The sequence below is a fragment of the Harpegnathos saltator genome, unplaced genomic scaffold (genome assembly GCF_003227715.2).
Source record: "Harpegnathos saltator strain DR-91 unplaced genomic scaffold, Hsal_v8.6 scaffold599, whole genome shotgun sequence".
Lineage (NCBI taxonomy): Eukaryota > Metazoa > Arthropoda > Insecta > Hymenoptera > Formicidae > Harpegnathos > Harpegnathos saltator.
In genome coordinates, this window is record NW_020230425.1 from 1,210,154 (window position 1) to 1,235,398 (window position 25,245).

General features: G+C 33.3%; 1 protein-coding gene across 3 annotated transcripts in view; it reads left to right on the forward strand.

The window, feature by feature from the left end:
* The window catches only part of Dh44-R1 (Diuretic hormone 44 receptor 1), an 87,632-nt gene that overhangs the window by 44,678 nt on the left and 17,709 nt on the right, over window positions 1-25,245 (forward strand). For all 3 annotated transcript variants that reach the window (XM_025304219.1, XM_025304221.1, XM_025304220.1), the window contains exons 3-4: window positions 17,667-17,853; window positions 21,702-21,795. In XM_025304219.1, the coding sequence (XP_025160004.1) occupies window positions 17,667-17,853; window positions 21,702-21,795 (281 nt within the window). The remainder of the gene's footprint in view (window positions 1-17,666; window positions 17,854-21,701; window positions 21,796-25,245) is intronic.

Genomic DNA, 25,245 nt, shown 5'->3' on the forward strand with positions numbered 1-25,245 from the left:
CAATGAGTGGCTTATATGTCAAAAAATTCCATCCTAAAGAACCGAAAATGTCGCGAGAAGCGGCTGCAAAATACATAAAAAAGTCAAAAGCGTTTGCGAACAAGTGGATAAAGCAGTACGCAACATCAAATGCCATAAATAAAACAAGGAAAACATTGACAAAAGAGGATACACAGATTATGCAGCTATTTTCTACAAATCCTCTATTACGTTACGTCAGGGACAAATTAACTAAATTAAAGCAAAATGGTATTATTTTATCACTTAAAAATATTCGAATTCGTCTACAACCTTAACGTCTTCTAACCTTAAATACCGAGGCACAATGAAGGAATCGCTTCTTTCAGAAAAGTATGTAGAAAAATCGCTTAGATGCATGAAAATATCAGTCGCCATTGAAAGAATGTTACGTGTATCTTTTCCGACGAATATTTTTTTTGGGCACGCAGTACTGTCAGTCGAACTTGGTCAACTCCCATGATCAAAGAGCAACCGCAAAAGCACCTGTTTTTTCGCCCGTTTAATGGACCTCATGGATTAAATCGAATTGTGATCTAAATGATAGCTTATAATGATATATTAATCTGGGAAAAATTTCAAGTTGAGTATGGAAATGGTTTCGAAGATATGAAGAGTCAAAGGCGGCCACAGGGGCCGCCCGCAAACGCGAACAGTCGAGTCACCAGATATTCGCGCTGTTGCCGAGGTGTAGCATCGCTCGGCAAAAGGTCGCTATCGAGAAACCTTTACTTATCAAGGCTTACATAAAGTCTCGGTTTCGTAACGGAAAATGTCATCACATTTTTGTTCTTGTAGATAAGGCAAAAACTAGTAGGGACTCGATTCGCGAGTACTACTGTACATGCAAAAGTGGTGCACGGACTATTGGTTGCTGCAGCCATATTATGACTATTGTATGGTTCCTAGGTTATGCACAATATGAGGGAATTCATATACCGAATTCGGATATATGTAATATATTCATTTTCATACCAAAGAAAGCAAAGCCAGATACATAAATGTTTCCTATGTCGGGATTTTACTCAAATGTTAATTTGTGTTAATGAAGAAAAATAATATAAACTCTAAAAAAATAAAAATAAATAGAAAATAAAAAAATATTAGAAATTAAAAGAAATTAAAAAAAAACCTCTTCGTAAATTAGTACCGTGGCGAGATGAAGAGGCTTACATATTATTGAAATACATTACAATAATATAACCAAATCTAATCTTTTGTTTTACAGATAATCATTTGTGTATCTTTGAAAGTAATTAATTGCATATCCTATTCATGTTTCTTCATTAATTTATGCTGTTTCGATTGATTTTCATAAATATTTATAATGAATTTCTTCCATTTTTAACAACCGAAACCGCTATATTGATTCGGCCATTTTGATTTTTGAACGTCTGATTTAAAATTAGCAATTAACGAACTCCGATATATATTCTGGATATATATTATTCTACAATTTTGCAACAAGTTTACTAATGAAAGTCAACATGATATTCTCATCTATCCCGTACCGTTGGATTCGCCAATTTCAACAACTTTGACTTTTCATATCTCCGAAACTATTTCTATACTCAACTTGAAATTTTTCCCAGATTCAATCGGCATAAAATATTTTTCTCCAAAATACTTAGTTTTTTAAAGGAAAGGAATGTACGGGTGATCTCAAAGACCCAGTATATTATATTTTGACAAGTAAAAAATATTCTTAAAATGTTCATAAAATATTCAATAATAATTTTAGCTTCTAATCTTAAATACTTTCGAAGAAATTACATTTTTTAAATCGTTTTTCTTAATTTTATTTGTTTATAAATGATTAAAAATAAACAATCGAATATAAAAACCATGGGAAACATGTAAAATAAGTATTAATATATAAAAAAATATCATCTTATCAAGATCATACTTATTTTTATTAAACCGTAAACAGTACATCATAAAAATGAAAGAAGAAAAGATAGTAAATACTGCCACTGCTACATAAAGGGTTAATAAGTTTAGGTACTAGTTGATCTATCTATTTCCGTATCCGTAACCCTTCTGTTTCTTGTATGATAATGAGTAGTGGACTTACAAATTTCCCAATGGCATTAATGGCTACTTGAATGATACATGAGTGTGTGTTACTTGCGATATAAGCAATTGCGATCTCCACATCCTTTATATAACATCTTTCCAGTGTACGCTTACCCATTATCTCACAGGTAAGACTACTCTAGTCGGTGCTTACATTATTCAGTGCGCATTGTCTCTCTTCTATCGCAACCTGGAGTTTAACACAGAATTTATCAATGATGGATTGCAATTGCTGCTCTGGTTAATAAATAAGTTTCGAGAAGTAACTAAACATCCCAGCAAACACAAAATGACAGTTATATAATTGTTAGTTGTAATTTTCCTTCCTAGTCTTCCTAAAAAGACACTCAATATTTGAGTATTTTTTCCGTAAGGATTCCCACTCGGCAATATAATTTTTACATAACACACGCATTGCATTTACATTGTTGAGTGCGAAATTATAACAGTTACATTACTATTACTTGGTGTTTACTTTCTTAATATTTTCATATAACGGAGTACACTGGAGGTTATCAAAGATGGAATACGCCAAGACACATAGACAGGAATGTAACCTTGTGGATATCATATCGAAGGAAACCATATCCTATCTCCTTCTATATCATTTGACTTTCGATCAGATCTTCGTGCCAGTCTTTGATAACCTCCGGTGATATGTATTTGGAAAAGTATTGGATATATTCGATACACAATCCTTCCTACCGGTAAAAAGGGTTTGGGGCCAATATCTGTGCGATATGTTGCAATTAATCTTTATTATATTACAACCTATACAGCACAAAAAGTTGCAGCAACATTGCAATGTTACAACAATATTGCAATGTTGCAACAAAGTTGCAACAATGTTGCTATAACTTTTGTGCTGTATGGGAACTGATGCAAACGAGTTCTATGTTTTCGGCACTTCTATACAATGGGTGTTCATGAATGTTAAAATAGTGTAATAGAAATATTCTAACGCACTTTTTGGACATTCGCACAAATTATTGGACAAGTGGAGATAGACCGATATGGATACTTTTCCGACACCTTATATTGTTAGCAGCTTACCTGTACTACTACATTTCTGATATGTATACCTATAAATATGTGTACATGGTTTGGAAATCATCTCATGCACCTTCCTAGTAAAGCGGAAAACGAAGGATATTGAGATGTTGGCAGCGATATAACATATCCAGCATTTCCAAGTAAATCACATGATTTATTATACGGAATATTCTTAATTTTTATGTGCATCTGATAAACTTGGGAAATACATAAGACAGGAGACATATAAGGAAATATCCGAGTCGAAAATTAGGATCTAGTCCTGTAAGTACATTTATGTGCCTTTAATAATGCTCCTTGTTGTGCGCAAAATTTTTTGTAACTAGCTTCACGACTCGGGAATTACTTTGCTCGAAATATAGGCACAATAGGGACTAATGTCTTTGCGTTTAAGAAACAAAGAACAAAAGAAAGGAAGAGAGAGAAAGTTGAACACAAAGAGTGAGTTGACCACAAAGAGAAATCATATCTGTCTTTAATGGTACGTAATAAGACGACATAATTAAAAAATGTCTGGCTAAAGAACAGATAACACATCGCGTATTATATTCCGGTAGAAATTCAGGCGTTGTAAGAAAATATATGACTTCGTTGCGCTACTTTTCGTCTGATAAAATGAAAGCCTGTTATTTTATTTCGTTTGCCGTAATATACGGCGCACAATAGATAGAAAATCGCACCACGCTTCAGAAAGAGGTCGTATACGGTCCCATGTAAACAAAAGCAAATCTAATAATTAGAGTTTCGAAACTATGTTGTTCAAATAATCAATATGTATTGGTAGCCGGAAAATTATAATTATATCTTTTATCTTGCGTATAAGCTCGCAAATAATGCTTAACAGGTTCGCGAACACGCTGATAATACTCTCAAAGATTAATAGAACAATATTGTGAACAGTATAACCTGTGCGGATAATAAAAGAACTCGGCCACGAACCCCACAGCTTTCTCACTGATTGGATAATAAATATCCATAAACGATACGCTACATTAATTACCACGCCCATTGCATGTCATCGTAGTCAGCACTCGGTCGATATTCGCAACTTGCATCAACTGTATCGTAGTCAATTGCATCGTGAATATTATCCGCTTATTAAAGTGACCAACACCACGGCAAATAAGAGTACCACCGATCAACTATCAAGAGTGAGTTTTACATATGTTATTCGTACGTGTTGGTGTAATTACCTTTATAGTACAGCGAACTTTACAGCGAAGTTTGCAGTGGGATAAATTTTTTCTGGGAATGACGTAACTTCGTTGTAACCCAAAATAATTATATCGATCTACGTATAGTTGGTAATTAGTAAAAAATCTGAAATGTCTAGTGAGCAATCGACGCATTTATTTTCGAAATATCTATAAATCTCTCGCGCCTTGAATCCAGATAAATTGCAAAGCTGAATTGCGATACATGTCGCGTAAAATTTATCAATTTTCAAATGAGATCGGAATCTCCGACTGCTTGTTCTTTACAAGTATGTATCGTCTAACACATCGATTATGTGAGTGAAGGAAGGGACGAGGTATCGATAATTTCTAGTTTGCACAACACGACATCCGTACGGCAGCGGTAGCTGATATCTTCATTATTGTTAATAGCAACTCGGTAGTGTATGGCTTCCGGGCATCAAAATAATGATCGTTTGCTTGTAATGCTATGCTGCAGGTATCTCGCAAAACTTGTTAGCACTCCTCCACTTATCGTGCGAAGTTGTTGAAACAATAACAGTCAGTACGAGAGTCGGGTGCGCGTCATAGAGTTTCGTAATTACTCTTGGAAATTAATGTTATGTACTTAGGCATAAGTCATAATACGAATCATTAATCGCACGACAAGAGGAGCTGCTTCGTTGCAATTTTAATCAGCGCACGGAGAGGTTCGTAGAGTCTGCTGTATTTTGATGAGTTTCGCACGAACTTCATTCTCTCAAGATCGTATGAGAAACTTTTAACCGTCATCTAGCTAAAACAATTTCTTTCCCCTATTGAATTGTATTCTATATATTTAGCAGTTCGAAATTCGTATAAGCGCCTGCAATAAAGCGTATGTCAGTAAATATACCGAAAACTTATTATTTTTAGATGCTTGTTTCACGGCGCTCTTTAATTTTGCAGGAACACACACAGTTCTCCTAATCTAGCTTTCATTTAATTACCTAGTTCCATTTAATTACCTAGTTTTTATTTAATTCTGCTGTTTTTGTTCTATTTCAACGTTTTCCGAATGCATCGATCCACTGAGAGACACTTGTGAAAAACGTTTACCAGGTGCCGACACAATTCAGTAATCGATAAAGAATCGTCCGAACGAATTGGAGCAGATACTGCTGCTCGCTATTTATTTAAACAAATACTTCGGGAGGAGATAGGATGTTCGCACATCGTGATGCAACACAGTACGAAAAAGTAATTACTAAATAAAAAACAATACACAGAAAAATACACATGAAGCGTGAGTTTCTCGTTTGGTTGCTTGAGTTTCGAGAGAGACGATTCTGAAAATATTATACTACGCATATCTAACTTCAATTACGTAAAGTGTATCTGTAATCGATATACAACTGAGCAAACAATGATTTTACATGTAAAATGTTTGTTGAAAGTGTACATATCAAAGTTTCTGTTAGGTGCAGTGATCAGCATAGTAACATCTTAACATTTTGTGCAACTAAATTATTAGAATTTTTTTATTTATACATAATATTAATTTGTTATTTATTGATTTTTCAAAATAGAAGGCACAATTCTGTCAACAAAGTACATTTGTCACAGAGATAGGTTTATGTTAATGAAATCCAGGAAAGAATTCGTATGACTAGAAAACATTAATAATCTTGTACGGAATGTTATTATGCAGATTTGTGTACAAGGCATTATTTTTAAAACAGTTTAAGCTCGATTGCACTAACATTATTTTGGTGTTAAGTGACAAATATGTGTTTGTCTTTATTTATTCGGAAAAAAAGATAAATATAAGCTTATACTTACACGGAAAAAAAGTAGCTGTCGTGGCTAGAAACTACGTGCAGTAACTAAATTTTTGTTATAATATGGGTAACTACCATCTTAGCAGAGATCTATTTTATTTTAGTTGAAAAAGTTTAGCAACTTAATATATAAGATTAGCTATAGTATTTTAGTTAACATATTTTAGTTACACATTTTAGGTAACAGCTATCACTACATATTACATCAATGTGTACACTACTTATATGTGGGAGACAATTTTTACTGTCGTTGCAAATATTTTTGCTGTGGCAATAAAACTAATGCTGTATGCTCCAGCTGTTGTAGTATGCTGTAGCTAAAGTATATCCAAGGTAGCTACTGTAATTAGTAATAATATAATACCAAGTGGATTTTACCAGGTCTGTAAATATGAAACCGGAATTTCCATAGAAACCGGAAAGCCCATAGATGGCCCTAGCTGTCAATGTAGTTACCGTCAAACCGCGTCATTGGCGCCATTTCCATTTGTTGACATCTGACAAAGATTTTCAACTCACAACAATACAAGTTTCATACAACAGCATAGTTTGTAATAGCGTTGAACATGTCGAATTTTGTGCCTGGAAGCTACGATTTGTGGACAGATTTGTGGCATTGATTTTCTGTTACCATTTGAAGAAAACTGCTGCAGAATCGCATCGAATGCTTGTTGAAGCTTACGGTGAGCATGCTCTTGGTAAATCACAGTGCTTTGAGTGGTTTAAAAAATTCAAACGTGGCGATTTTGACGTGAGAAACGAAGAACGTGGAAGACCACCGAAAAAGTTTGAAGACAGCGAATTGCAAGCATTGTTGGATGAGGATGACGCTCAAACGCAACAACAATTCGCGGATCAATTAAATGTGACACGAGAAGCCGTCTCCATACGTTTGAAAGCCATGGGAAAGATGCAGAAGATGGGAAAATGGATTCCACATGAACTGAATGAAAAACAGCAGGAAAACCGAAAAACCACTTGCAAAATGCTGCTCGCCAGGTACAAGAAAAAAGTCATTTCTCCATCAAATTGTGACTGGCGATGAAAAGTGGATATATTTTGAGAATCCTAAGCGTAAAAGATCATGGGTAACTCCAGGCGAACCATCGACATCGACTGCAAGGCCAAATCGCTATGGACGGAAGACAATGCTCTGTATTTGGTGGGATCAGAAGGGTGTGATCTATTATGAGCTGCTAAAACCTGGCGAAACCGTTATTACTGAACGCTACCGACAACAAATGATTGATTTGAATCAATCTTTGCGTGAAAAACGACCAGAATATCAAAAAAGGCAACACAAAGTGATTTTGCTTCATGATAATGCATCATCACACACAGCAAAACTGGTCAAGGAAACGATTGAGGCGTTTAGTTGGGAAATACTTTCGCATGCGGTTTACTCACCAGACTTGGCTCCGTCCGATTACTTATTTGCATCGATGGAACACGCACTTGCTGAGCAGTGCTTCACTTCTTACGAAAATGTACGAAAATGGCTCGATGACTGGTTTGCCTAAAAAAAGCAACAGTTTTTTTAGCGTGGCATCCACAAATTGCCAGACAGGTGGGAAAAATGTATAGCTAGCGATGGGCAATTTTAATATTGACCATTTTTATCGATGACCTCTAGCCATCTTTCCACCAACTTCATTATGCCGCGTCGTAAAACGTCTGGGGTTTATCGGCGAAAAACCAATCCAGGTGGTTTTTAACGGCCTCTTCATCCTTGAAGGTTTTCCCGTTCATAGAGTTCTGCAGCGACTGGAATAAATGATAATCGGAAGGGGCAAGATCCGATGAATACGGAGGATGAGGCAAAACATTCCAGCCAAGCTGAAGCAATTTGTTCCGAGTGGTCAATGACGTATGAGGTCTGGCGTTGTCGTGGTGGAAGACGACACCCTTGCGATTTGCCAATTCTGGACGTTTTGTGCGGATTGCTTGGTTCAATTTCGTCAATTGCGAATAGTATACAGTTGAATCAATCGTTTTGCCTGACGGTAACAGTTCGTAATAGATGACACCCTTGAAATCCCACCATACGGAGAGCATTATTTTCTTCGGATGCAATCCCGCCTTCGAGGTTGTTTGCGGTGGCTCGCTGCTGTGCCCTCATGATCTTTTACGCGTTACATTATCGTAGACGACCCATTTTGTGTCATCCGTCACCATTCGTTTAAAAAATGGGTCGTTTTCTTGGCGTTTCCATAGCGAATCGCAAATGAATATGCGTGTGGTCAAGTTAGCCTCGGTTAATTGATGCGGCACCCAAACATTAAGCCGAGAAATGTATCCCAGCTGACGTAAATGCTTTTCTACGCTTATGTGGGATATATTCAATGTCGTAGCAATCTCTCGTACCGATTGGGATGGATTTACTTCGATTATAGCCTTAATGTTCACTTGAATTAATTTCGGTCGGGCGACCGGAGCGGGGCATATTATTGACGTCGAAATCTCCAGAACGGAAATTGGCATACTACTTTTGACATACGCATTCTGTTAAGGCATCATCTCCATACACACGGCATATCTTTTTATGAGCATCCGCAGCTCGTTTGCCTTTTTTAAAATAATAAAGCAAAATGTGACGATAATGCACGTTATTTATTTCCATGTTCACAACTACGCAGCACACACAAAACTGATGTTAGCCAAACCAAATACAGCACAACATAAACAGTGAAACATATTCTTTCAAATATGTATTCGATTTGCACGATAGCACTGAGAAAAGAAAAGCGAATCCGCATGAAACTTACACTGAAACAAAAACCGAACGAACTTATTTGCCAACCCAATATAAGTTGTTTTGCTCATATAATATAATATAAAATATAATATAATATAATAAAATATAATGTAAAATCATGAAAAAGATTGTTTATTTTAAAACCTGAATCAAAAGTCCTTTAGTTTTTTTAGATATTTCCGATATTAAAGATATTGCGAGATATTGTGCATCAGTTGAAGTTTGAATAGTTTCTCCAATTAAACTCTACAGTTTATGTAGAGCACGCATGGAAGCGCGCGGGAGCAACAGTTCATTCGAGAGTAGAACCGCAAATTTCCTTACTCCCACTACCTGTCCCATGCCTGCGTACTTGTGTAGAATTTGCTTTAATAAATAAATTAATTGCTTTAATAAATAAAGTAATATACAAACATAACACAATTTATTCTCCATATTGGAATTTACTAATATATTACATAATTCTGTAGCACTTAAATATACAAAATCTCCGAAGTCTTTCGGAAACGAAAAATTCTGAAGATTAATCAGGTCAAACTGAAAAGAAAAATCAAGTACCATTTTGCAAAAATCGCTATAGTTATCAAGTTACTAATGATTGAAAATAATCACATCCAGAAGCTCTTTTAATTGACAACTTGGAAATTTACGTACTCATTTGCAAAATGGTAGAGCACTTTTTTATTCAGAATGATCTAATCTACAATTATATAACGGCTATTGTACCTCGCGACAGGTTTAAGATTCAGGGTTCAAAGCTCAATATAATCATACTTACTTTTCTTCTCAGTTTGATCTATTGGGTTGTTCGGAAAGTAATCTCGGTTTTTTCAAATAGATGGTGTTATCTTTTTAAGCAGTTAAACTTATTCATTCAAATCAGAAAATCATTTTACATTTTTGCAACACACATTTTAAGCTTCATTTGAAAAAAAGTTGTTTTGGAATTTGTCAAGTTGTTTTTTGTTTAGTAGTTTGGAAAACCGACATGAGCATTTTCGTCACATTTTGCTTTTTTATTACCGTAAAGGCAAAAATACAGCGCAAGCAAGAAAAAAATTGTATACCGTATATGGAGAAAATGTATTGATTGAACAGTGTCAAAATTGGTTTTCGAAATTTCATTCTGGGAATTTTAATCTCAAAAATGCACCACGTTCTGGAAGGCTAGTTGAGGCTGATGAAGACCAAATAAAGGCATTGATAGAATCCATTTAACCATTTAACAACATGAGAAATCTCTGAAGGATTGAATTTATCGAATTCGACCATGCATGAGCAGTTGAAACAGCTTGTCTCAAAGCTCGATATTTGGGTTTCACATGTTCTCAAAGAAAGAGATTTTATTCATCGTTACCATCTATGATTTGCTGTTGAAACGTGAGGAAAGTGATCCATTTCTGAAGCGACTCATAACTGGAGATAAAAAATGGATTATATACAACAATATTAAACGCAAAATTATAGAGCAGACGCGATAAACCAGTTCAAAACACATCGAAAGCTGATATCCATCAAAAGAAAGTAATGTTCTCTATTTGGTAGGATTGGAAAGGAATAGTTTTTTTTGAGCTGCTACCAAACAACAAAATGATTGATTCGAATGTATATTGTCATCGATTGGACAAATTGAATGATGCCATCAACCAGAAGAGACCAAAATTGGCGAACAAAAAAGGTATTGTGTTTCATCATGATAACGCCAGACCTCACACAAGTTTAATGACTTTGCAGAGGCTGTCAGCGCTTAGATGGGATTTGCTACCACATCCACCATATTTACCTGATCTGACACCATTCGATTATCACTTGTTTCGGTCACTGCAAAATTTTTTGGATGGTAAAAATTTCTATTCAAATAAAGGTCCCAATAACCCAATAATTAATCTTCACAATTTTTTGTTTCCAAAAGATCCCGGACATCCCCTATATAATTAATCAGTTTTGTTTCGATAAGTAATTTTACTTTCTTATCGGACGAAGATTAAATGTATTCGCTTCTGATAGTCGGATAAGTAGCGAAAACTGCGGTCCCGTCTTTGAACGAACTACCGAGCGCGCGGTGCATAAATCATAGCATTTGATAGGAGAAATTATTCAAACTTCAATTCGCGCAGTATCTCCGTTATGATTAAAAATATCCATAAACTGTATAAAGGGACTTTTCAATTTATTTATATAGAATATGCGACTTTTTTCATGATATACACATAAGCTCCTTCCACATATGCATACATACTTTGAACATATTTTATAAGCAGCTATGAGCATACATAGTTCTGGCTTGCTACCTTCCTCTGTCAGAATGGAAGCTGTACCCACAAAGGAAGAGACAGAGCCATGAAATAGAGGCATTGTGTAACATGTTCTCCAGAGTGAGCTTTTTGTAGTTCTCTGATACTCTGTGACCCAGTATGTCATTAGACCAAGTTCGTCATTTAATTACAACCTCATTATTAAGTGCACGTGCATGCAAATGATTGCACGCTCCGCATTCTCCTGTGTCATGTTCGTTTCTCTAATAAATATCGACGCGCTCTTTCAGATGGCACTTCTGTGGTAACGCGATACTACGGCACCGTTGAAATTCGATTAAATGTCTGTCGCTTCGACTTTTAATCAGTGATCGTTTTGTCCAATCCTGTCCGTGCGTCTTTCTATGTCCGCTCGTTCAGTGTACAATATGCTTCGCGAGTGACAATAAAACTCTGGAACTATGAAAAAATAAGTAAAAAATGTACAACAAAAAGTACTCTCTCACGCGAGACTATATTTTCGAAAATATTGATCTTTGATATCAAAAAAAATTATAATTTACATGTATAGGTTGTATCGTAAAAAGAAATGTCTTCTGAATCACAGACGTTATAGAAAGAGACGTTATGACAAAGAAGAGATCTATTTGGCAAATTTTAAAATGCGTTGATATATTTTTACACATTTATTTCCCGATGTGCAACAACAAATAACGGGAGTATTATTTGTTTATAAGTGAACTTTACTTTTTACATGCTGGTGGTCGTCGACACTGTGGAACGCTCTGCAAACTTTTGCATGCCTTCGTTGTTAACAACGTCGATGCCGGCAGTCTGTGATTTAATCAAATCACACCAATTTTCCGAGCTTATTTTCAAGTTTGACGAGCGCGTATACTTTCATGACGACGTTAATGTCATTATCGGAATGCAACTGCGTTACTCGTAGAGAACGGCCAAGTTGCCCGTCCGCATCGGCATTTAACTAACTATCAATAATGGAGTTACAGCCGATAGTAAAAGGTCGATTTTCACCATTGCCGCTGCCGTCGTCGCCGCTGCCGTTGCAGCCGCCGCAACTCCTAATATTTGCAATGTTCGCAAATGTCACGCGTAAATTTATGGCAAGTAGGTGAACTCGCGTGCTCCCGTAACCATTATATCATAACTAAAAATGTAATGTTGTTATCAAGCACTCACGTTTGTAAACAGTTGTTTTGCCAATAACAGATAATGAAAATGGAATGAAATTTTATTTATAATACGTATAAAAGCTAACTCTCTTTCTTTCTCTCTTTGTATATATGTTGCAAAGGGGAATTGCATTTGTATAGAAATTCGTTCAAATTTGATCCGTTTTAATATAATTACGTTATACAGATATAAATTAACGTTATAATTCAAAAATAATATGTTTTTTATTCAAGGTTCGTATAACTTTTATCTTTAATTATTAGTTAGTAAATATTATATGTAATAAATTTTACATAAAATTTGTTTAAAATATATTTCACACATTTACCGCTAAACGTATTTTGACAGACTTTCCGCCTACGCCATTTAGGTCGTATCATATTAAAAGGAAGAATAGAATATTGAATTATAAATTATAGTATCGAATTGCACAAAAATATAATGTGACAACAGGGCAGCTGGTCGCTTCTCCATGACAATGCGTCGATTCACAAGTGCATTGCTGTGCACAAAATCGGCCTTTTTGGTCTCCAAATCGGTCCAGGTTATCGACCATCCACCTTATTTTCCAGATCTGGCACCGTGCAACTATTTCCTGTTCTCGAAACTCAAATTATAGCTGAAAGGACAGTTTTTCGACGATATTTCTCCCGTCCAGAGGGTTGTAACTGATGTTCTCAGCGGCGTTTCGACAGAGGAGTACCAGAAATGTTTTTCAAAGCTTTTAGACCGATGCAATGCATGCATTTCATCAGAAGGGATGTATTTTGAATAATATTTAATAAAAATTTAATTTCCTAGCAAGCAAAGCGAGCTTCATTAAAAGTTCCGGAATTTTTGGGACACACTGTGTATTAAAACCGAATGAAACAATTACTGCGGACCGTTATTAATATCAATTAATCTGTTTGAATCAAGAATTAGAATGAAAGCGCCCATATAGTAGCAAAGGAGAACGTCTTGTGAAATTGTTGCATGATAATGCTAGGCCACACATTGCTTCTACGACAAAAAATATCATAATGAGTCTTGACTGTGACATCTTGCAGCAATACTGGCGTATTCACCAGACATCGCTTCTACTGATTATCACTTATTTTGGTCGATGTAACATGCCTTGTCCGATACGCACTTCAAATCAGTGGATGAGATCCGAAAATGGCTTGACGACTTTATTGTGTCCAAAGGCACATTTTTCTGACATGAAATTCATCAGCTGCCTAAAAGATGGCTTAAAGTTCTAGAAAACAATGGCAAATATTGTAATTAACAAATTTGTTTTACTTTTTTTAAAATAAACCTTGAATTTAGCTGAAAAATTTGGATTATTCATTTGTATATCTAATATACACTGCTCAAAAGAATTATGGCATAGATTATAGATAATTTATTGCCGAAAATTGGCCAACTTTGACTGGCGATTACTTCGCGAAAAATTATTGTAGACTGATTGTAGAATGATTTTTGTTTCAAAATGAAGCTTGGAGTCTCTACTTTAAAAATGTATTTCCATTTTTTGCGTGCGATGCACCCCTACCCTGTAACCCCTGACATCTGAGGGCATGTTTGGTATACTGAAAATTGCAAAGTTTGACGGAATGCACGGACGTGGACAATTTTCTTTCGGGGACGCCGTTTGCATCATCATAAAGTTCAAATCTTCCCCTTCAATTTGAAAAAAATGGAGTCGCTACAATTATTTTTCGCAAAGTTACAGCCCTTCAAAAATATCGTTGTTTTTGGCCTTCGGAACAAGTGTGCACGCATCTGGGTGTGTGTCCGTGACAGAAGAGATAAGGACCCGTGGTCGTCACTTCCACAGTAATTATTGACTGTGGAGATCGAATAAATTTTGATACTTCCACAAGATATGCTCAATTTGTAAATGCAAATTGCAACACAAGTCATTTGATTGATATTTTTTATGAGCGAAATCTTTTTTAAGAGTTCTCAGCAATTCTGAGAGCAGTTTTGAATAGCATTCTAAGAGCTCTAAAAGAAATTATAACGGTCGAAAGCGATCCGACCAACCGTTTAGAACTTATTCCACCTTAAAGATCCGGCGAGTGAAATTTTTTTTCAGAGTTCTCAGGAATTCTGAGGGCAGCTTTGGGTAGCATTCTAAGAGTTCTAAAAGAAATGATAAAAAATGAAAAAAAGTCGAAAGCGATCCGGCCAACTGTTTAGAACTTATTCCGCGTTAAAGATCCGGTGAATGAAATTTGGCTGTTCTGAGTGAAATTTTTTTCAGAGTTCTCAGGAGTTCTGAGGGCAGTTTTGAATAGCATTCTAAGAGTTCTAAAAGAAATTATGATGGTTGAAAGCGATCCGACCAGTAATTAAAAAGTTATTTGACGTAATTAAAAAGTTATTTGACAGATGGACTATTCAGAACTATTCAAGCTTGATGTTCAATTTTTCGAAATTTTTAATTTTTTTTAATTTTTTGGAAAAAGATCAGAATATCTTTTTATCTATCAGGGACTCTAGTATTCGTCAAAAGACATCGAATGAGCTACTCAGAATTCGATCTTGAAGTTGGGTGTGAAGTTAGCACTCAATTTTTTATTTGCTATTTTAGTACTGTTAATCGCCGGAACTCTTTTTATTAATATAAAATAACTCTTATACTCTTCAAAAGAAAGCTAGAACTCTCATAAAAACTATCGAGAACTAAAGTTGGGTTGCTAACTTCACATACCCAACTAACTATTGATATGTGATAAAAAATCTCTATTGCTTTTCAAATTTTCTGTTGAGAATTCGATTAAAATAAATAAGTTTAAAATTCGATTAAAATAAAGAAATAATTCGATTAAAATAAATAAATAAGTCCTTTTTTTATTTTGATATTAGATTTTACAGGATGTTCCATTTTATGAATGAGCCAGGCAAAAATCTTGAAAAATATGAAAGATACTGAGAATTGTTTCAGATAAAAGTTATATGATTTCAAAGGGGACAATAAAACAATTTTTATTTACAAACGGTGCCACTTTCGAGATAATCGCTGATCATTATTTTTCTTAAATGGAAACCCTAATTTTTTATTATATCATCTTCCTATCAATTAATTTGGATAACTTTTGTTCGAAACATTTTTATTATTTAAGCCTAATATATTTTAATATATTAGGCTTAATATATTTTTAATATATTTTTAGATTTAATATATTTATTATTTAAGCCTAATATATTTTAAGGAAATCTTGATAAGTTTTTCAATATTCAACTTACGATATCTCGCTATTTATCGGAAAAAATGTGTTATTAGACTTTTTTACTCTATTCAATCCCAAGAATATATTGTTACAATAGCGCTTTGATTTTTGTTAATATGATGATTTTGAAATTTCCAAAGGTCGATAAATTATCAAAAGTTAGGGTTATGTCAATATATTCTTGAGAATAAATAGAATAAAAAAGTCTAGTATTATTTTTTCTTTCGACAAATAGATGGCGAAATATCGTAATTTAAATGCTGAAAAAGTTACTGTTTTCCTTAAATATCTAAAAATGTATAAAAATATATAAATATATAAAAAATATAATATATTAGGCAAATAAAAAAATGTTTTAGACGAAAGTTGTTAAAATTAATTGATAGAAAAAGATGATACAATAAGAAACTGGAATTTCTATTTAAGAAAAATAATGGTATAAAGTGAATATGAGTGAATATTTCGAAAGTGATCTTGTCTGTAAATAAAATGATATAGTTGTTTTATGTCCCCTTTAAAACCATATAACTTTTGTCTAAAACGTTCTCAGTATTTTTCATATTTTTCGAGACTTTTGCCTGCCTTATTTAAAATGGGACATCCTATATAATCTATCGGTGAACATAAACCAACGAAAAGGAAGGAGAATAGACGATACTAGATGTTTTGTGGAATTCACTCGAGATATTGAACATTCATCGAACCATCGAATAAAGAAAGAAATAATTAAATAAGAAAAGAAAGAAAGAAAGACAATTCATTATGTGGGTTCATCGACAAATTAAGAATACTATTAATATACGACGCATGTCGCGATATTGTCGCCGCAGCATCTGGTTGCTTCAGGGACGACCTCTTTTTCTGCGATATCGATTTGTTCAGCGTTCTTTCCTCGTGGTTGTGAATAATGCAACGCAGCCGATATCCGCAGCAATCCGATGGTGCTCCGTGATCGTGAAAAATTATCGGGGATGTCGGGGATCCTTCGGACCACTCAGGCGCGCATGACGTATCCCGAATATTTAGATAACGGCGATGTCAGGTCGGATAGTAGTCTTGGGTCTGTTGCAACATTGTCGATCTCTCTGGTATCTCTCACGGCGAGCGAAAAAAAAATATTAGTTTCGATGGTCAATTACATCACTACTAATATTTGACGATCTTTCTTTTTACTTTCTTAATTACTTTCTTAATTACAAATAACTTTGCACTTAACTTAATTTTTCTCGCCGTCATCAGAATTGCTTCTCTCTGCTTCTTGATCACTATGAATTTTCTACTTCTTAATGTACGATCAGTGGGAGGAAAATTGTCGCGTATTTCTTTTCTTATTGCGTTCTCAATAAAATTCATCAGACTAAAAATGTTGCAATCTCTTTACCATTGATAATACAGCATATATAACAGCATATATAAAGCTTGTGCTTTTATTACACTTTAACAATCGCTACACGTTTCTTCTTAGTAATTAACAATTAATTTCAAGTTGTTTTGATATTCGCATCGTTTTCCTTTCGTCCACACGATGTTCTGCGTAAGACGTTCATCACGTTCGAGAAAATGCGATAAACTTTACCCTTTTCCACGCGCTCACACGCGGTGCGACCGTAAAGTTTCAGGAGAAAAATTATATAAAAGATTATATAAAATGAGATCGTAAAAGGCAAAAATTTATTTACACGTTCAATTATTCATAAACTCTGTTCGATGCCACGCATCTATTAGACCATTTATTATTAGGTTGTTCGACTTCTGTCGATTATGCTTCGCAATAAAAGTTTTTCCCTGTTCGATCTCCCTCAATTGTCTCACCGAGCGCTCGTTCAAAAGTCAGCAAAACAGATCGAGATCATTGCTGTTGCAATTAATATAGAAAAAATCAAAATTACTTAGAATCGCATTCGACTCATTGAATTCTCGTGTGAGTTCTTGTAGTCCGACTTGTTCTCGCACAATTATTGTTCAGACGTGCTCTTGCAGGCGAGTTAATTTATTTCGATTTGGCTATCGAATATATAGCGAAGGCAATGGAAACTCTTGAAGGAATACGATCGCGGTGACACGCTGACCGAGGAAAACAATTGCCTCGTACTTTCTAGAAAACGCCAGTCGATGGTGCTGGACTAATGGGACATGGGACAATTACTCCAACTATTCCTTGTGCCGCAACGTGCGACTGCCGGTTATCGAGAATGGGGTGGAAATTGCGACGATGCTATATTTCATCGGCTATAGTCTCTCTCTGCTTACCTTAGTAGTAGCGGTTTGCATATTTGTCTATTACAAGTAAGTAAAATCTTCTTTGAGGAAAATCTCTTATTATTAAATGATAAAAGTCAATAGTTGCATTAGAAAAACAAAGCACTTAGTGAACGGTCAGATTATTGGTCTTTACCAAAATTGAGAAAGTTATTTTGTAAAAGTATCTAGTTACAGTTACAGTTTCTTTTACTGAAAAAGTAACTAACTATAACTGTAACTTGTAACTATAACTAGTTACAAGTTAGTATAACAGTTACTATACAGTTACAAGTTAGTATAACAGTTACTATACAGTTACAAGTTACTAATCTTCGAAAATAACATGTTGCAGTTATAGTTATTTAGAAACCAACGAGTCGTTACTTTCTACTTATTTTTTTATAATAATTGTGCTATTATTTCAAATTTTATAATTGTGTAAATTCTTTCAATTTTATATAAAAGTAGTTTGTTGATTATTATATATTCCTCATATTGTATATTTCTCATTTTTATAAATCAGATTCATTAATTTAAATAAACAATTCATATTTATTCTTTAAGACTATTAATAGCAATTATAAGAATAAATTTAATGAGAATAATACATACTAAAAATACTGAAAGTAATTTTAACATAACAAATTAGATATTTTTACTAAAAAATATATTGATATTTTATAAATAAAGGCTTACACCCATATGTTTTTTTAAATTTGCAGTTGAAGTTGCATAAATAATATTTTTACCAGCGTATATTTTGCAGAGAAATGCCCAGTTTTTCTCGTTTCCAAATTTCTGTTGCAACTCGAATATTTCTGCACATGTTGGCCATGGCATTTTACAATCTTTTTCTGAAGATTGAGATATTTTATCCATTGCTTGAATTTTTTACAACGACATATATACCTAGCCCAAGCATTCATATACTTTCACTATAACAACGAGTGAAGCCGGAATTTGGCAGTTTCTGAGTGAGAGAGAATGTTAATTTGCGTCTACTGCTTTCTTACTCTTGGCTTATATGACAGAAAGAGCAATAACCTTAATGACAGAAAAAGCAATTAATCTTAACAATTTTGCTGTATATATACAGGGTGTCCCATTTTAATGTCCCATCCCAAATAACTCTTCAGTATTGAAGTTTCAAAAAAATGATCTGAATAAAAGTTGTAAGGATTTAAGTGAACTACCTTATGATGACCTTGACTTTGACCTTGACCTCTATTTTCAAGGTCATTTGAAGGTCAACTTGCATTTTTTAAATGAGAATCCTTATTTTTTATTACACTGTTTTTGTCTACTAATTAATTCGAATAACTTATGTCTGAAGCATTTTTTTATTTGTCTAATAATTTTTTAGATATTTGAGGAAAACTTGATAACTTTTTCAATATTTAACTTACGATATCTCGCTATTGTCAGAAGAAAAAATGGTACTAGACTTTCTTGCTTTATTTAGTCTGAAGAATATATTGTTACAATAGCGCCTTGACTTTTGTTAACTTACCGATTTTTGGAAATTTCAAAATCATCAAATTAACAAAAATCAGGGCGCTATTGTAACAATATATTCTTGAGACTAATAAAGCAAGAAAGTCTAGTACCACTTTTTCTTTCGACAAATAATTAGTGAAATATCGTAAGTTAAATATTGAAAAAATTATCAAGTTTTCCTCAAATAGCTCAAAAAATATTAGGCAAATAAAAAAATGTTTCAGACAAAAGTTGTCCAAATTAATTAGTAGAAAAAAACAGTGTAATAAAAAATAAGAGTTCCCATTTAAAAAATGAAAGTTGACCTTCAAATGACCTTGAAAATAGAGGTTAAGGTCAAAGTCAAGGTTAGTAGTTACGGTAGCTCACTTAAATCTCTACAACTTTTATTCGGATAATTTTCCTTGAAACTTCAATACTGAAGAGATATTTGGGGTGGGACCTTAAAATGGGACACCCTGTATATACAGGATGTATCAAAAGTCTAGAAATGGTCTAATATTTCATAAACTATGCATTTTAAGAAGAAATGTTTCAGACAAAAGTTATTTGGTTCGAGAGAGGACATAAGATGGTGTCATTGGATTGATCTTGAGTGAACGTTCCAAAGTCATACGGAGTTCAACTTTGTTTTTTGAAATAGAACTCCCTATTTTTCATTGCATGTTCTTATAGCTTATCTCGAGAGCTTTCCAAAACACTATAAATAAATTATATTTTATTGAGTATTTTTCGAGTTATGGGACTTGAAAGTTACAATACTGCCGGCATTAACCAAGGCATATCGCATGGAGGTTGCACAATCGGGTCTTTGTGGCGTACATTTGAGGCATAAGTCCGGTGCCTCAGTGTGTCGGTTTCCTAGTTTTAATATTTCTCGCTTATTTGTATTTTTATTTCAGCTTACATCTAACAAGAAGATGGCAAGACATGTAAAATCGATAAATGAATGAATCATATTTCATTCGAGTGGGGGGGTTGAGTACATATAAAACCTAAAAAGGTTTGCGTGCATCCAGGCTTTCCGTTTGCGAGAAATTTGCAATTAAAAAATAGCTACATGTTAAGTATAATAACTTGGAATCAATAAGTGTGAAGCGCGGTAGCTGCGGAAGCTAAGGCGTGCGCTAGTATTTTGTCGTCTACGTCCAAAGAGTATTCGAGTCCTCGCAGTGCCAACTTTTTGTTTTTATAATATGTATTACTATATTTTATAATATTTCTATAATATTTTTAATATTTTTATTATTTTTTATAGGACAAAAATATAATGCATACACATATACAATAATATCTGTCTTATTATATAAAAAATAACAAAAATAAACGTCTTAATTATTTATTATAAAATTGAATTTATTTTACATATTTTTTATATTTCTTTCATATATTTTATATTTTTCTTTTACATATTTGTCTATAAATATATATTTAATTTGATAACTGTAGTACAAATATGGTGACTCTTGACAGTCGATGTAAGCTAGAGTGAGAAAGAAGTAGACGCAAAACAACTTTCTCTCTCAGTCATAAACTGCCAACTTTCGGCTTCACTTTTTAGAGTGAATGCTTGGTCTAGGTATATATGTCATTGATTTTTTATATAATTGAAACCACGCAGCACACTTTATGCTGAAGGTTATGTTAACAAATAAATACTGGCAACGTGCGATAGAAATGTCCAATAGGTGTACAATTTTTTTAAAAGAAATACAGGTTGCGTTCGGAGAGGAGATTATCAGCGCTATTGTGTCATTTTATTCTTGTTTTATATCTAATGAACGATAAAGATAAATGACGCAATATGGCGTTTTCCAAATGCAGCTAGAATAAATATATGCTTATTGGACATCAAGCATCGCATGTTGCGTTATCGTGCTGATTTGCCAGAAACTTAAGTTTGAAATATATAAAGTAACTATTAAAGCAACTATTAAATTGGTTACTAGTTATCAAACGAATGTAACTAAATTAAATTACAGTTATAGATAGAAAAAACGGAACGGAGTTAAGTTAGTTACCAAAAAAAAAAAAGAAATAACTGTAACTGTAACTTCGTTACAAGTAACAAATTACTTCCCAACTGTGGTTTTTATCAATGGTGGATTGGTAAAAACTAATAAAATAACTTGATAGATCTTCACATTTAGACCAATAACGTTGATGAATTATTCAACCATTATGTAAGTACTGTGTTTTCTGAATACAGCTAATAATTTGTCATATTGAATACAAAGGAAGGAAAGAGCGGTAAGAAAAATCTTTTCTTCCTTAGCATTTTATTAAACATTAATAGAACCGCATTTTTTATTTCTTTTTATATTTGTTATGTTTCTGACTGGAGTAAGCAAGCAAGAATAACGCATTGTTCGATACGACGAGAGTTTATTTTGCAGGGAGTTACGGTGCCTCAGAAACAACATACATACGAATTTAATGCTCACGTATATTCTGGCTGACCTGACGTGGATGTTAACTACTGTGATGCAGGTGAGTGAATATGTCGAGCAAGTATTTCAACTGTTACATAAGGTATCGGTCCAATATTGATGTTTTCATGCTTTGAAAGAGCAATCTAATATACATCTTATGTATATGCAGCAGTTATTACTGAGAATAGAAAACAGAAACCGACAATATACTGGTAAATTCTTAGTAAATGTATATCTCACTAGTCTGCAATATATATAATCTATAAATAAATTATGTACATCATGAAAACCACGATTGCAAATTGCACAAGAAAGCATTAGGGATTTGCAAGTTTATCGGATTTTTAGCCGGATTTTTATTTCCTTTATTAATAGTAATTAAATAGTGTATATATTCAAGATAAATATTTATTTTAACAAACCTTCCGCCAATGACCTTGACTTCGACATATGTCGGACACTCTCTTGAGTAATATTCAAAAGGTTTTAGCCGTCGCTCGTCACGTATTAAAAAGTTATTAACAAAAGAAGTTTTATCAATCGAACGTAATTTTTGAACACAATATACATTTAGGTTAGCTGATTGGCTATTTTTTCTTCTTATTACTTTTCCTTTCGAAATGAAAATAAAAATAATACTGTCAACCGAAAGTTTAAAAATATATCTACTCTCACTCGCAAAAAAACAGCCCACTAAATTTTGGCATAGAAACAAAGTTCAAATTAAAGCAAATTAAATTTCTTGTCAACAACCAAAAATGTATAAGTGGATTATAAAAAATATTTTATGGCGGATGTTGAAGACAGACTTTGATTAATGGGAAAAAATTTGTTTTTTAACTGTTGCTCAAGGGAATCGGTTCTCTGGTATAAAAATATATGAGGTTTAAAGCTTATTTATTTCCTAACAAATCCATATTCTAATCATTTTTCTATGACTTTTTTGATAAAGTTATGCCGTTTTGAAGAAAATGTTATAAGGCCAGATATGAATCCTATTGAGCATTTTTGGGCAGCATGCTGAAACGAAAAGTAAGAAAACATAATACTCAAACATTAGCAGCACTTCGCAACGCTTTGCAAGAAGAATGGAACAATGTCAAACAAGAAGAAATCAGAAATTTGATTTAGAGTATGCCCCAACGAACAGAAGAATTGTTAAATATGAGAGGAGGCAATACGCACTATTAAACTTAAACATACACACACACACGCAACACACACACATACATACGCACACACGCGCACACGCATACACGCACACGCACACACGCGCACGCATATACGCACACAGGATCAGATTCCTGCCATGTCAATGTCGTTGAATAACGTTAAGAACAGGATACACATATGTACACGCACGCATTCACATAAGATTTAAATCCGATCATCTACTATCACGTGGAACATCGTGATCGAGTTACATGTTAATTTCTTCTTTATAAATGTTTTCCACGATAATTTTTATTCTGAACTGCAGACTTTACAAGAAAAGATTGTCTATTTTGTAATATTTTCTTCAAAACGGCATAACTTTACCAAAAAAGGTCATAGAAAAATGATTAAAATATGGATTTGTTAAGAAATAAATGAGCTTACACTTTATACATTTTTGTACCAGAGAATCGATTCCTCTGAGCAACGCAACAGTTAAAAAACAAATTTTTTCCCATTAATTGGTCTATCCTCAATATTCGCTATTTTGTAAAATATTTTTTATAATTTACTTTTAAGTTTTTGGTTGTTGTTAAGAAATGTTCGAGTTTTAATTTGAGTCTTGTTTCATATTAATAAGATGATTTTTGGCTGAGTTACCGTTATTGAAAGATATTACAAAATTATGCTAAAATTTAGTGTGGCCTATTTTTTTGCAGGTGAGTATATTATCATTTAAATATGTATATTCATATAACTTTATCAAATAAAATTAAATATTTCTTTTACAATAAAATGTAAAAAGGTTATTATAAAGGTTATATAATATATAATAATATAATAATGTTTTTATTATAGATGTTATATGAATAAAAATTATATATATTATTATTATGTGGAAAAGAAATTAGGATGTTAAAAAAGAATATAAATTTAAAATTGAAAAATAGATAGAAATTGACATGAAAACATATTTAAATATATGTATGTTTTCGTAAAAATCGTTCGCAAAAATTAGCTTTATTATATAGAGCTGAAATGGAAATTTCATTTTAATCTCAATTAATTTTTGTTATATTAATAAATCATACTTAACAAATATATTTTCGTGTATACTCTATTTATTTTAATTTCTGGTACAATAATCGTAATTTTTCATCTAATATTTTAAATATATTTTAATAATAATATTTTAAATTCGTAATATGATATCCGTTGTGTTAAAGCAGTTAATGTAGATATTCATACGCGCGTATTAATACATTACTAACTGCATTTTGTTGTTAAAGCACAGTCATAATCTCGTTTCCCCGTGAATTTTCGTTTATTCAAAATGAATATTAATTAGACCAGCATTCTTGTATTAAGTCTAATCACTAATAGCTAAACGCTTATTAAATATCCACGTTAATGATACATCGATTTTGTTCTTGAAATGCTTCTCTCCTGATTTGCATTTCTACTATTAACTATTTCAACATATTAAGTACCACATGTTGCGCAAAATTACTTTAAATTACTTTAAATTTAATGAAGCGCCGCTTACGGTACATCACGCTGCGACATTAATTTCATTACGCTTTGACTACTAAAATTAGTTTATCATGAAGGATAAGAGTAAATGAGCGAGAACATGGCAGAAAGAAAAGAGAAAAGCGAATGACACATTTTTCTTTATTAATGAATATCAAAGAACGGGAGAGAGATAGAGAGAGGGGGTGATAGAAGGAGTGAGGGAGGGGGGAGAGAGAGAGAGAAAGAGAGAAGAGTAAAATGGTAAAAAGCTTTTCCGTCTGGCAGGTTAATTTACCATGCGTGTCACTGACAAATATTGTAATTATCCGCATTGCAGAATGCTCAGGATTTGTAATGTTTTCATCCCCATTGGCGAGGTAGTTCATCCTCGAGGCGACTTAATTCGAGGCACCTATAGAAAATTATTTATGATAATTATGCTTCTAGTTAGTGCTGCGCGGCATACATTTATTACCAATAATAACGACAAACGATCTCAATATCTTTTACGCGTGATTAAAATACTTTTCGTTTTACTTCGTAATTGATTAATCATGATTAATTATGCGTTGTTAATCGTAGAATTTTTTCAACCATAATGAAAAAAATGAAGTAACGTAAGAGAGATATATGAGGCTTCGTTTTTTATACTTCAATATTGGATTATATAATAATGTTTCATCGGATGGAAAATTTGTCAATCGATTATATTAGGTCATTAAGTATGAAATGTCCAATTTCGAATCAAAAGTTTGGTTTATTATATCTCAAACTAGAAATAGTACAATTAATTAAAGTACAATTAAACAAATTAAAAATTATTCGCCTAAACTATCAA